At 41.0% G+C, this 13,110-nt stretch overlaps 1 protein-coding gene across 1 annotated transcript in view; it reads right to left on the reverse strand.

Moving 5' to 3' along the window:
• Positions 1–13,110, reverse strand: part of jmy (junction mediating and regulatory protein, p53 cofactor) — a 136,695-nt gene that overhangs the window by 59,818 nt on the left and 63,767 nt on the right. The window contains exon 3 of the mRNA XM_078563304.1: positions 12,782–12,932. Coding sequence (XP_078419430.1) covers positions 12,782–12,932 — 151 coding nt within the window. The remainder of the gene's footprint in view (positions 1–12,781; positions 12,933–13,110) is intronic.

Below are 13,110 nucleotides of genomic sequence, written 5' to 3' on the forward strand. Positions count from 1 at the left end.
ACCTTTCGATTTTTCTTTATTTTACCCGCCAGTGTTTTGTCATGCCCCCTCTTCACTCTCCTAATTTCTTTTCTAAGTAACCCCCTGCACTTCCTATACTCCTCTAAGGCTTCCGCTGGTTAAGCCCTCGGCATCTACCATGAGCTTCCCTTTTTGTCCTTATCCAAATTTGTACATTCCTCAACATTTAGGGTTCTCTGGACTTGTTGGTCCCACCCTTCACCTTTATGGGAACATGTTGGCCCTGCACTTTCACTATTTCATTTGTGAATGGCTCCCACTGGTCTGATGTAGATTTTCCTACAAGTAGCTGTTTCCCAGTCCACTTTGGCCAGATCCTGTCTTATCATATTAAAATCAGTCTTCCCCCAATTCAGAACCTTTATTTCCGGCCCATCTTTGTCCTTTTCCATAACAACCTTAAATCTTACTGAGTTATGGTCACTATCACCAAAATGCTCCCCCGCTGACAATTATATCTCTTGCCTGGCTTCTTTCCCTAAAACTAGCTCTCGTGTAGGACTTTCTACATGGTGGCTTAAAAAGCTCTCCTGGATACATCTTAAGAATTCTGCCCCCTCTAAGCCTTTCATGCTTTGTCTATCGCAGTTAATATTGGGGAAGTTGAAATCCCCTACTATTATTACCCTATTATTTTTACACTTCACTGAGATTTGTCTACATATCTGCCCTTCTTTCTCTACCTGAGTGTTGGGGGGTCTATAGTACATCCCCAGCAATGTGATTGCCCCCTTCTTGTTTTTAAGTTCTACCCATATGGCCTCATTTGAGGAACCTTCTAAGATATCATTCCTCCTTATTGCAATAATTGATTCCTTGGTCAATATTGCAACACCATCTCCTCTTTTATACCACTCCCCCTCCCCCCACAACTTGCCTGAAGATTCTATACCACGGAATATTGAGCTGCCAGTCCTGCCCCTCCCTCAACCGTGTCTCCGTGATAGCAATGATGTCATATCCCCACGTGTTAATCAACACCCTCAACTCATCTGCCTTACTCGTAAGACCCCTTGCATTAAAATAAATGCCATCCAGCCTTGCCATGTTCCCTTGTGCATTAACTTGACTATATATGCTCTGCCTTCCAGACTGACTTGGTTTTTCTTCTATACTTGTCTGTACATCACCCCCTACTATACCTCCACTCCGTATCACATCTCCCTGCCAAATTAGTTTAAACACCCACCAATAGCACGAGCGAAACCCCTGCAAAGATGTTGGTCCCGTTCCAGTTCAGGTGCAACCATCGGACCTGTGCAGGTCCCACCTTCCCCAGAAACAGACCCAGTGATCCAGGAATCTAAACTCCTCCCTCCTGCAGCAACTCTTCAGCCACGCATTCATCTGCCTATTCCTATCCTCACTAGCATGTGGCACCGGGAGTAATCCAGAGATTACAAACTTTGAGGTCCTGTTTCTCAAATGCTATCTAGCTCCCTAAACTTTTGTTGCAGGACCTCATCCCTCTTTCTACCTATGTTGTTGGTACCAATGTGAACCACAATCTCTGACTGTTCGTCCTCCCCCTTCAGAATGCCCTGCAGCCAGTGACATATTTGACGCTGGCCCCAGGGAGGCAACACACCATCCTGGAGCCATGTCTGCAGCCACAGAAAAGCCTGTCTGTACCCCTCACTATTGAGTCTCCTACCACTATTGCTCTTCCTCTTTCTCCTCCTCCCTGTTCAGCTAGGCTCTGGTTGCAATCCCCAGAGGAACCATCACTCTCACCATTTTCCAACACAGAAAAACTGTTCTTGAGTGAGATGCACTCTGGGGCTTTCCTGACCACCTGCCTGCCCTCCTCCTTCTGACTGGTAGTCACCCATTCCTTCTCTGACTGCACTTCCTTAAGCTGCTGGGTGACCACGTCTAAACATGTGTTATCCACATAACTCTCAGCTTCGCGGATGCCCTGCTGTGCCTCCAGCTGACGCTCTAGCTCTGAAACGCAGTGCTTAAGCTGGTCAAACCGGTGGCACTTCCTGCAGATGTGGTCATCCAGACTGCCAGGAGCATCTAAGACTTCCCACATTCTACATGCCGTGCAACACATGGGACTGAGCTTCCCTGCCATACCTTTAGTTAAAATACTCTTACCTTAAATTCAAGCCAAGTAGAAAATTATTAAAGTTTCTTTTTTTAATAAAAAGCAAGAATTCTTACCTTTCCTTAATGTAGCTTTAAATTGGAGAAAAGCAACTTACCCACTACCTACCAATTAGCTCTCTGCTTTGCACTGACCACTTTCATCAGCCTTTATGAATTCTGGAGGGGTTCCTTTCGGGGTTAGCTGCTGCTCTGACTGGCTCCAACAACAATGTTGTTATCCACTCATCCAACCTGTCTATTTCCCTCTGCAGCCTCTTTGCATCTGCCTCACCGCTTAACTTTCCCATCTAACTTTGTATTGTCAGCAAACTTGAATAAGTTGGACACTTAGTTCCCTCATGTAAGTCTTTAATATAGATTGTAAATAACTGAGTATTGATCCTTGCAGTACCCTACTAGTTACAACCTGCCAACCTGAAAATATTCTATTTATTCCTACTATGTTTTCTGTCCATTAACCAATCCATGCTAACATATTACCCCCAATCCTGAGTCCTAATTTTGTCTAATAATCCATGTAAGCCGTGACTTGGTAGCATTCAGTCGCACTCCAGGACTTGATTACAAAAGTCAAGGCTGACAATTCAGTGCAGTACTGTTGGAGTGCAGCACTGTCAGAGATGCCTTCTTTCAGATGAGAAGAGGAGGGTTTGGGGTGGGGGGTGGGAGTTATCCCTGGTGTCCTGGGCAATATTACCCCTCAATCAACATCACAAAAACGACCATCTGATCATTATAACACTGCAGTTTGACGGAGCTTACTGTACACAAACTGACTATATGTTTCCTACATTACAATTGTGACTACACTCAAAAGTACTTCATTGGCTGCAAAGCACTTTGAGATGACAGGTGGTCATGAAAGGCACTTTATAATTGCAAGCATTTTTTTCTTTCTCTACCTTACTGAATGCTTTTTGAAAATCCAAATACACTACATCCATAGATTCCCCCTTATTCATCTTACTAGTTACATCAAAAATCTCTTAACAGATTTGTCAGAAACTAGTTCCCTTTCATAAATCTGTGTTGACTCTGCTTAATCATATTATGATTTTCTAAGTGCTTGGTTACCCAAGTGCCAAATTATAGGTTCTAGCATTTTACTGTGAATGTTAAGCTAACCAGCCCATAGTTCCCCATTTTCTCTCTTCTTCTTCTTAAATAATTGGGTTCTATTTGCTACCTTCCAATCCTTTGGAACTGTTCTAGAACCAAAGGAATTTTGAAAGGTCAAAACAAATGAAACAAGTCATTCCTGTTTATCCAACTGATTCTAGGCATGCATTTATCCTGCTCAGCATAATGCATGTCTTGTACTGATTTGTTGTTGAACAGCCTCCCAATTCAATCGTCAAGCCGTTGCCTCATATTTTATATCATGCTTCCTTCATGGCTTCACCCCTCAATATCCTTCAATCATAAATTCATCCCCATACATTATGTTCTCCCTGATTCTGGTCTTAGGTGTATCTTGACTATGATGTGTCTGAACCCCAGATCATGTTGAGCTTGATCATCTGTGGTTGCTGTCCCAAAATGTCTTGACTTTATTTTCAGTATATCTCTGGATCATTTATGAATACCTGGTCAAAATGGACACAGTGCTTCTCTGATGCACTGAGTCATGAACTAATTCTGCATTACATTTACCAACTCCAAGTATAAACCATTTGGGTTTTTCCAAATTTACTTTTGATTAACTGAAACTGACCACTAAAATAACTTTTGTTCTCACAAATATTTCCTACCTCTTCATAGAACAAATTGTTTTCTTTAAATGCAGCATAACCATAATGTAAGCATGGTATTTTTATTCATTAAAGATATCTAACCAGAGCAGTTCATTGTGTAGATTTCCAATGTCCTCGCGATAATGATGGTCTTCATCAACAGAAAGAATTTGCATTTGGAAATATATAATGTGAGAATGGATTTTTAAAAATATTTTGTTATTCTGTGCAGAAGGCTGGTTGTATGTGTGAGTGTGTGTGTGAGATTTAATTAAGCTGGGCAAGGGTTTGATAGGAGTCAGGTTGTCAGGGGGTTTGGAAACATGAAAAGGATAAGCGGTGTTTAGTTGAGTAAATAGGTTAGATCCAACATTTGCATTTTTTAGATAAGTTGAGAGGTTGTTTGAATTTCAAAGGGGAGTCAGAGATGACAAGGAAGGTGTTTGCATCTTGCAGGAGTCTATAGATTAGTAGTAGGGCTATTATATTTTGATTGACCCAAAAGCAAAGACAAGCTGGAAACATGAAAGATCTTATATTTGGAAGGGTTTGAGCTTCAAAGGGGTGAGAGAACAATGGGACTAAGATGAAAGGTAAAAAAAGTAGAGTTACTGTGGGTAGCTTTTTTTAAGCTATTGGGCTGGAAAGGTGTTGAGCTGGATAGCTGTGGAACTGTTGAGGAGTCTCGGCTGCAGCAAGCAGTTTTATTCTGAAGTGGATTCCACAGCAGAGTGGAAGGGGGTAAAGGTCATGTGGTACACCTTTATTGAAGCTACAGCAGTTTTCCTTGTGTAATATTACTGGATTTTTCATATTTAGAAATCTATAAGGGAGTATTGCCTGGAAGGTGTTTACTTGTGGGTTTGACCAAGTAGTGTGTTTTGGTGGAATGTTTTCTAAGACTAACCTTAATTATGTAACTGTAATCCTGTGTGCTTAAGTTTTCTTTTTCCTTTGTTCATAAAATTTTTACTTTTAAGTTTTAAAACCCCAGAAGTGTTACTGCACCTCTTACTGATGAGATCGGTACGTTTTGATCTCATTATCAGAATACAAAAAAAAGGTTGTGCCCACAAACCAAGTTTCCCCCTGGGATTTGGTTTGCGCAGCAATTAACACCAGCTGTGGTCATAACAATAAAATGTCCCAAAGCATCAGGAAGAGATGAACACAAAGCCAAATAAAGGAGATATTGTGACGCCCACAGGTGGCTTGGTCCCTCTGCATAGCAAAGTTATGGAGCACACAGCAGTGACATGGTCCTAGAGACTGGAACAGGATCCAGACCTATCCAAGCAGCAGAAGCTCTGCTTGGTTGCTAATAGTCTACTCCCATCAAGGGGTTTGGTGGAGGCAAGGATCTGACTATATCTCATCCATACAAGGTTCCTGACAGGAATCATGAATCACACCAGCCAGGCATAAGCCCTAGTTTCCAAACAGCCAGCCTCCGATCCAACGACCTGGATGAAAGAGAAGGGGAACTGTGGAATAGTGCAAGATAAAGGCATCATGACAGCTGCCAGGATACCTGGCACAGAGCTGCATGATGCATTCCACGTCAATGAGTGGGAACTCTTTCGGCTGACATATATTTCAGTGTCCTGTTTTGGAGCACAGAAGGCTGTATGTGCACTACTACAAAGGTTAGTGATAGGCCAGGAGACTGGCAAAATTTTAGAAACTGTCAAAGGATGACTTTAAAAAAGGGAGAAATTAGAATGTGAGGATAAACTAGCAAGAAATATAAAAAGACAGTCAGGACTTCTACTAGTATATAAAAACAAAAAAGAGTAATTAAAGTGAACGTTGGCTTCTTAGAGGATGAGGCTGAGGAACTAATAATGAGAAGCAAGGAAATGCAAAGGCTTTGAACAAGTATTTTCTGTCTTCACGGTAGAAGACACAAAAAGCATCCCATGAATAGCAGAAAATCAATGGGAAAAAGGGGCATAGGGACGTAGGAACGTAGAGAAAAAGTACTAGATAAATTTATGGAACTAAAGGCTGACAAAATCCATTGGACAAGATGGCCTGCATCCTAGGGTCTTAAGGGAAACGGCTGTAGGGATAGTGAATGCATTGGCTGCAATCTTCCAAAAATCCATAGATTCTGGAAAGGTCCCAACAAACTGTAAAGCCACAAATGTAACACCGGTATTCAAGAAAGGGGGAAGACAGGAAGCAAGAAACTATAGACCAGTTAGCATTTTCTCAATGACAGATGTTCGGCTAAGAATATATTATTAAGGAGACATTAGCAGGACATTTAGAAAATCATAATACAATCAGGCAGAGCCAACCTGGTTTCGTTTGGCGGGGGTGGGGCAGACGGGAGATGGTGGTATATTGGATAGTGGTAATGTCATTGAACAAGCCAACAAGACCAGGGTAACACTGTGGGGACAAGGGTCCAAATCCCACCAGCTGATGAAATTTAAAATTCAATTAATAAAAATCTGGAAATGAAAGGTCATATCAGTAATGGTGACCATGAAACTATCATTGATTGTCATAAAAACCTATCTAGGTCACTAATGTCCTTTAGGAAAGGAAATCTGCCATCCTTTACCTGAATGGGCCTACATGTGACTCCAGACAACAATGTGGTTGACTCTTAACTGTCCTCAGAAATGGCCAAGCAAGGCACTCAGTTCAAGGGCAATTAGGGATGGGCAACAAATGCTGATCTTGCCAGTGATGCTTATATCCCATGAAAGAATAAATTAAAAAATCATGTTCGACAAATTTATTAAACTTCTTTGAGGATGTAACTAGCAGGTGGATAAGGGGGTACCAGTAGAAGTAGTGTTTTAGATTTTCAAAAGGCATTTGATAAGGTGCCACATAAAAGATTACTGTACAAATTAAGAACTCATGGTGTTGGGGGTGATATATTAGCACGGATTGGCTAACTAACAGGAAACAGAGAATCAGGATAACAAAAGATTTGGCAAACTGTACCTGGTGGATTGCCACAGGGTACAGAGCAGGGGCCTCAACTATTTACAATCTATATTAATGGCTTTGATAAAGGGATCCAGTGCATTGCAGCCAAACTTGCTGATGATACAAAGGTACTTAGGAAAGCAAGTTGCAAGGAGGGCACAGAGTCTGCAAAGGCACATATAGTTTGAATGAGTGGGCAAAAATCTGTCAGATGGAGTACGTGAGTATGGAGTAATGTGAGGTTGTCCACTCAGGTTGGAAGAATAGAAAAACAGGTTATTTAAATGGAAAGACTGCTGTACAGAAGGATCTTGGCATCCTTTTACATGAATCACAAAATGTTACAGTGGATGCAGCAAGTAATTAAGAAAGCAAATGGAATGCTGGCCTTTATTGCAAGGGGGATGGAGTATAAAAGTAGGGAAGTCTTGCTACAGCTGCACAGCATACTGGTGAAATCACACCTAGAGTACTATGTACAGTTTTGGCCTCTTTATCTAAGCATGCATATACTTGCATTGGAGGCAGTTGAAAAAGGTTCATTAGATTGATTCCTGGGAAGAAGGGGCTGTCTAATGAGGAAATGTTGGGCTTATACACGTTGGCGTTTAGAAGAATGAGAGATGATCTTATTGAAACATATGAAATTTTGAGGGGGCTTCACAGGCTAAGAGGATGTTTCCCTCATGGGAGGGTCTAAAACTAGTTGGCATAGTTTCAAACATACTGATTAACCTCCCTACTTTTGTCATTAATTCCCCGTACAATAAATGATAAAATTATAATAGGTTTCCTAATTACTTGCTGTACTGCATACTAACCTTTTGCAATGTGTGTACTAGGGTGCCCGCTGCTTCTCGGAACTCTGCAATCTCACCATTTAGATAATATGCTTTTTTTTATTCTTTCTATCAAAATTAATAATTCCACGTTTTCCCACATTATGTACTGTTTGCCAGATCTTTTCCAAAGTTCTAAATTGGGGGAAGATAAATTTTATGAAGTTCAGAGGTAAGCTGGTGAGAGTGGACTGGATACAGCTATTAAAGGGGAAAACGGTGTCAAAATCATTAGGAGGCATTCAAAAGCGAGATTCTATGGCACAGTGTAGACATGCCTCCACAAAAAAGGGCAGTGCTGCCAAATCTAGAGCCCCCTGGTTACCCAGAAGCATACAGGCCAAGATAAAGCAGAAAAAGAAAGCGTAGGACAGTCACAAAAGAAATACTGTAGAAAGCCTAGAGTGGCATGGAAAGGACAGAGGTGAAGTACAAATGGAAATTAGGAAATCAAAGATATGAAAAAATATTGGCAGGTAAAATCAAAGAAAACCCAAAGATGTTTTACCAGTACATTAAGAGCAAGAGAATAACTAAGGAAAGGATAGAGCCTAACAGAGATGTACATGGTAACTTGTGCGTTGATGCTGAAGACGTGAGCAGGGTTCTCAATGAGTACTTTGTCTCTGTCCTCACTAAGAGTTGATGCAGACATTCTAGTTAATGAGTAGGTGTGTGAAACATTAGATACAATAAGCATAGTGAGAAAGCGACTGACATCCTTGAAGGTGAATAAGTCACCAGGGCTGGATGGATTGTATCCCAGGCTGTTAAAGGGAGACAAGGAGGAAATAGCAGGTGCTCTGGGGATAATTTTCCAATCCTCACTAGATACAGGCGAGGTACCAGAGGGTTGAAGGTCTGCAAATGTTGTACCGTTATTTACAAAGGGTGCAAGGGATAGGCCAGAAAATTACAGACCTGACCTAATTATAGGTCTGACTTCAGTGATGGGCAAATTATTGGAATCAATTCTGAGAGACAGGATAAACTGTCATTTAGAAAGGTATGGGTTGCTCAGGGCCAGTCAGCATGGTTCTGTTAGTGGAAAATTGTGTCTTACTAATTAAATAGAATTTTTTGAGGCAGTAACAAGGAGGATTGACGAGGGTACTCTGGGTGGATGTTGTCTACATGGATTTTAGTAAGGCATTTGACAAGGTCCCACATGGCAGACTGGTCAGAAAAGCGGGATACAGGGGAAGGTGGCAAGTTGGATCCAAAATTGGTTCAGCAACAGGAAACAAAGAGTAATGGTCGATGGATGCTTTTTGTGAATGGAAAATGGTTTCCAGTGGTGTTCCACAGGGCTCAGTGTTGGGGTCTTTGTTGTTTGCTGTATATATTCATGGTTTGGACTTAAATGTGGGAGGTATGATTGGGAAATTTGCAGATGACTCAAAAATTGGCCATGTAGTTGATAATGAAGAGGATAACTGTTGTCTCCAGAATATCAACAACGGTTTGGTTGAGTGGGCAGAAAAGTGGCAAATGCAATTCAATCCAGAAAAGTGTGAGGTCAAGGGAGGGGAGGGAGGTTGAGGAAGTTGACTGCATGTCCACAGGTCCCTGAAGGTGGCAGGACAGATGGATAAGGTGGTAAAGAAAGTATATGGAATGCTTTTGTTTACTGGATGAGCTACTGAATGCAAAAGCAGGGTTGTAATGATGGAACTATATAAAACACTGGTTAGGCCACAGCTGGAATTTTGTGAACAGTTCTGGTCACCACATTACAGGGAGGATATAATTGCTCTAGAGAGAGTGCAGAGAAGATTTACAAGAATGCTGCCAGGGCTTGAAAATTGCAGCTATGAGGAAAGGTTGGATAGGCTAGGGTTGTTTTCATTAGAACAGAGGAGGCTGAGGAGTGACCTAATTGAGGTGTAAAAAATTATGAGGGGCCTAGATAGGGTAGACAGTAAAGACTTGTTTCCCCTAGCCGAGGGGTCAATTACCAGGGGGCATGGGTTTAAGCTGATTGGGAGGAGGATTAGAGGGGGCATGAGGAAAAACTTATTCACCCAGAGGGTAATGGGCGTCTGGAATTCACTGCCTAAATTGGTGGTTGAGGTTGAAACGCTCAACTCATTTAAAAGGTACTTGGATCTGCATCAGAAGTACTGTAACCTGCAAAGCTACAGACCAGGTGCTGGAAAGTGGGATTAAATGAGTGGTAGTTTCTTTTTCATCTTTTTCTGGCCAGCACAGACATAATGGGCTGAATGGCCTCTTTCTGCACCGTAACTTTTCTATGGTTCACTTAACCTATCTATATCCCTTTTTAACCTCCTTATGTCCTCTTCACAACTTACTTTCATACCTTTGTGTCATCAGCAAACACCTTCGGTCCCTTCATCCAAGCTATTTATATAAATTGTAAAAAAGTTGAGGCACCAGCACTGATCTCTGTGGCACACCACTCGTTACGTCCTGCCAACCAGAAAAAGACCCATTTATGCCTACCCTTGTTTCCTGTTAGCTAGCCAATCTTCAACCCATGTCAATATGTTACTCCCTACACCATGAGCTTTTATTTTCCGCAATGACCTTTAATGTGGCATCTTATCAAATGCCTTCTGGAAATCTAAGTGCAATGTATCTACTGGTTCCCCTTTATCCACAGCACATGTTACTTCTTCAAAGAATTCCAATAAATTGGTTAAATATGATTTCCCTCTCCCAAAACCATATTGACTGTACCTGATTAGCTTGAATTTATCTAAGTGCCTTGCAATAACATCTTTAATAATAGCTTTTAATATCTGTCATAGGGAAAATGTTAAGCTAATTGACCTGTAGTTTCCTGCTTTTTGTCTCCCTCCCTTTTTGAATAAAGGAGTTACATTAGCTATTTTCCAATCTAATGGAATCTTCCCCGAACCTAGGGAATTTTGGAAAATTAAAACCAACACATTAACCATCTCACTGGCCCCTTCTTTTAAGACCCTAGGATGAAGTCCATCAGGACCTGGGGACTTGTCAGCCCATAGCTCCAACAATTTTCTCAGTACCACTTCCTTTTCTCGAGTTCCTTTCCCCCTTCCATTTCCTGATTTACAGCTATTTCAGGGATGTAACTTGTATCCTCTGTAATGAAGACCAATGCAAAATACCTGTTCAATTCATCTGCCATCTCCTTATTTTCCATTATTAACTCCCTAGGCTTACTTTCCACAGGATCAACGCTCTCTTTGTTAACTTATTTTTCTTAAAAATCTATAGAAACAATTACTTTCTGTCTTTATAATTACAGCTAACTTTCTCTTGCACTCTCCCCTCCTTATTAATCTTTTGGTCATTCTTTGCTATTTTTTATATTCTGTCCAATCTTCTGACCTGCCACCCATCTTTGCTCAATTATATGTTTTTTCTTTAAGTTTGATACTACCTTTAATTTTTTTAGTTAACCACAGGCGGTGGGTCCTTCCCTTGGAATTTTTCTTTCTCGTTGGGCTGTATCCATCCAGTGTATTCTGAAATATCCCCTTAAATGTCCGCCACTGCATCTCTAAGGACCTATCCCTTACTCTAATTTGCCAGTTCACTTTAGCTAGCTCTGCTTTCATGTCCTCATAATTGCCCTTATTTAAGTTTAAAATACTAGTCTTAGGCCCACTCTATTCTCTCCTTCAAACTGAATGTAAAACTCAAACATATTTTGATTGCTGCTATTTAGGGGCACCTTCACTATGAGGTCATTAATTAATCTTATCTTGTTGCATAATACCAGGTATGGTATAGCCTGCTCTCTGGTTGGTTCCAGAATGTGCTGTTCTAAGAAACTATCCCGAAAACATTCTATGAATTCCCCTTCAAGGCCATCTTTACCCAGCTGATTTTCCCAGTCTATATGTAGATTAAAACCCCCCATGATTATTACCATACCTTTCTGACAAGCTCCCATTATTTCCTCCTTTATACCCTGTCTTACCGTATGGTTATTATTAGGGGGCCTGTACATCATTCTCACAAGTGACTTATTGCCTTTATATCCTTGCTCATCTCAACCCACACCACTTCTACATCCTGGCTTCCTGAACTTAGGTCAGCGCTCTATTGTACTAATACCATCCTTAATTAATAAAGCCATCCCTCCACCTTTTCCTAGCTTCCTGTCCTTCCTAAATATTATGTACCCTTCAATATTCAGGTCCCAATCTATGTCATCCTGCAGCCACGTTTCTGTAATGGCCATCAGACTGTACTTATTTATTTCTATTAGCACTATTAGTTCATCTGTCTTGTTTCGAATGCTACGTGCATTCAGATACAGAGCCTTTTGTTTTGTCCTTTTATTATTTTTTGAACCTCTAGCATTACCTGCTGATGTACTCTAAGGCTTATACTCTCTGTCCCTTCTTGTCACAGTCTGTTTATCATTTCCCACAATACCTTTCTCTCTTGTCCTATGAGAGGCTGAGTAAGTTGGGTCTATATTCTATTAAGCTTAGAAGGATGCAAGGTGATCTCATTGAAACATACAAGATTCTGAAAGGGCCTGACAAGGCAGACACCAGCAGGTTGCTACCCCTGGCTGTGGAATCTAGAACACTGGGGCACAGTGTCAGGATAAGGGGCCGATCATTTAGGACTGAGATGAGGAAAGATTTCTTCACTGAAAGGATTGTGAATCTTTGGAATTCTCTACCCCAGAGGGTTGTGGATGCTCCACTGTTGAAAATATTTAAGGCTGAGACAGACAGATTTTTGGTCTCTCAGGGAATCAAGTGATATGGAGAGCAGGCAGGAAAGTGGAGTTGAAGCCAAAGATCAGCCACGATCGTACTGAACAGTGGAGCAGGCTCGATGGGCTATGTGGTCTACTCCTACTTCTATTGCTTATGTTCTGTTACCCTTACCAATCCCTCTCTGTTACCTCATCAAAAAACTCAATCAAGTTAGGTAAACATGATTTGCCCATAACAGATTGGATGTAACATTTGTAATCCTCCAGAATTACATATCCAGATATCTAAAATCATTTAATATACATCTAAAGTTTGACATCTTGTTTCATAGCACAGCTTTAAATTCCTTTCACATCCAGATTAAACATGAATATTTCTGCTGAAGTCATGGGGAAGACCTGCAATTGCTAAATGCAGAATCCAGGTACACCACCTTTCTGTGCTTTGGCTGTGATCTCAAAGTACTTCACTGTCAAATCCTGTATGGATAGTACAGCCCTGTGGGCTTTCCTTTGCCAATCAGAATCTTCTTTCTTCAGACTCTCAATTCTGCGTGGGCCAAGGTAATCGTTTTCCATCGAGATCTGTATAATAAAACAAATATATTCATTTTTCCATCTGAAATAGAAATAACAGTGTCTGGAATGGATTATCAGCATAACCTTTCATTGAACAAAACAAGGATGAGTTATAAGTAATTTAAGATCTGCGATAAAATTATCAAGTGTTCACTTGAGCTTTGGCATTCCAAATCTGTAAATG

Source organism: Cetorhinus maximus, chromosome 2 (genome assembly GCF_964194155.1).
Source record: "Cetorhinus maximus chromosome 2, sCetMax3.hap1.1, whole genome shotgun sequence".
Classification (NCBI taxonomy): Eukaryota; Metazoa; Chordata; class Chondrichthyes; order Lamniformes; family Cetorhinidae; genus Cetorhinus; species Cetorhinus maximus.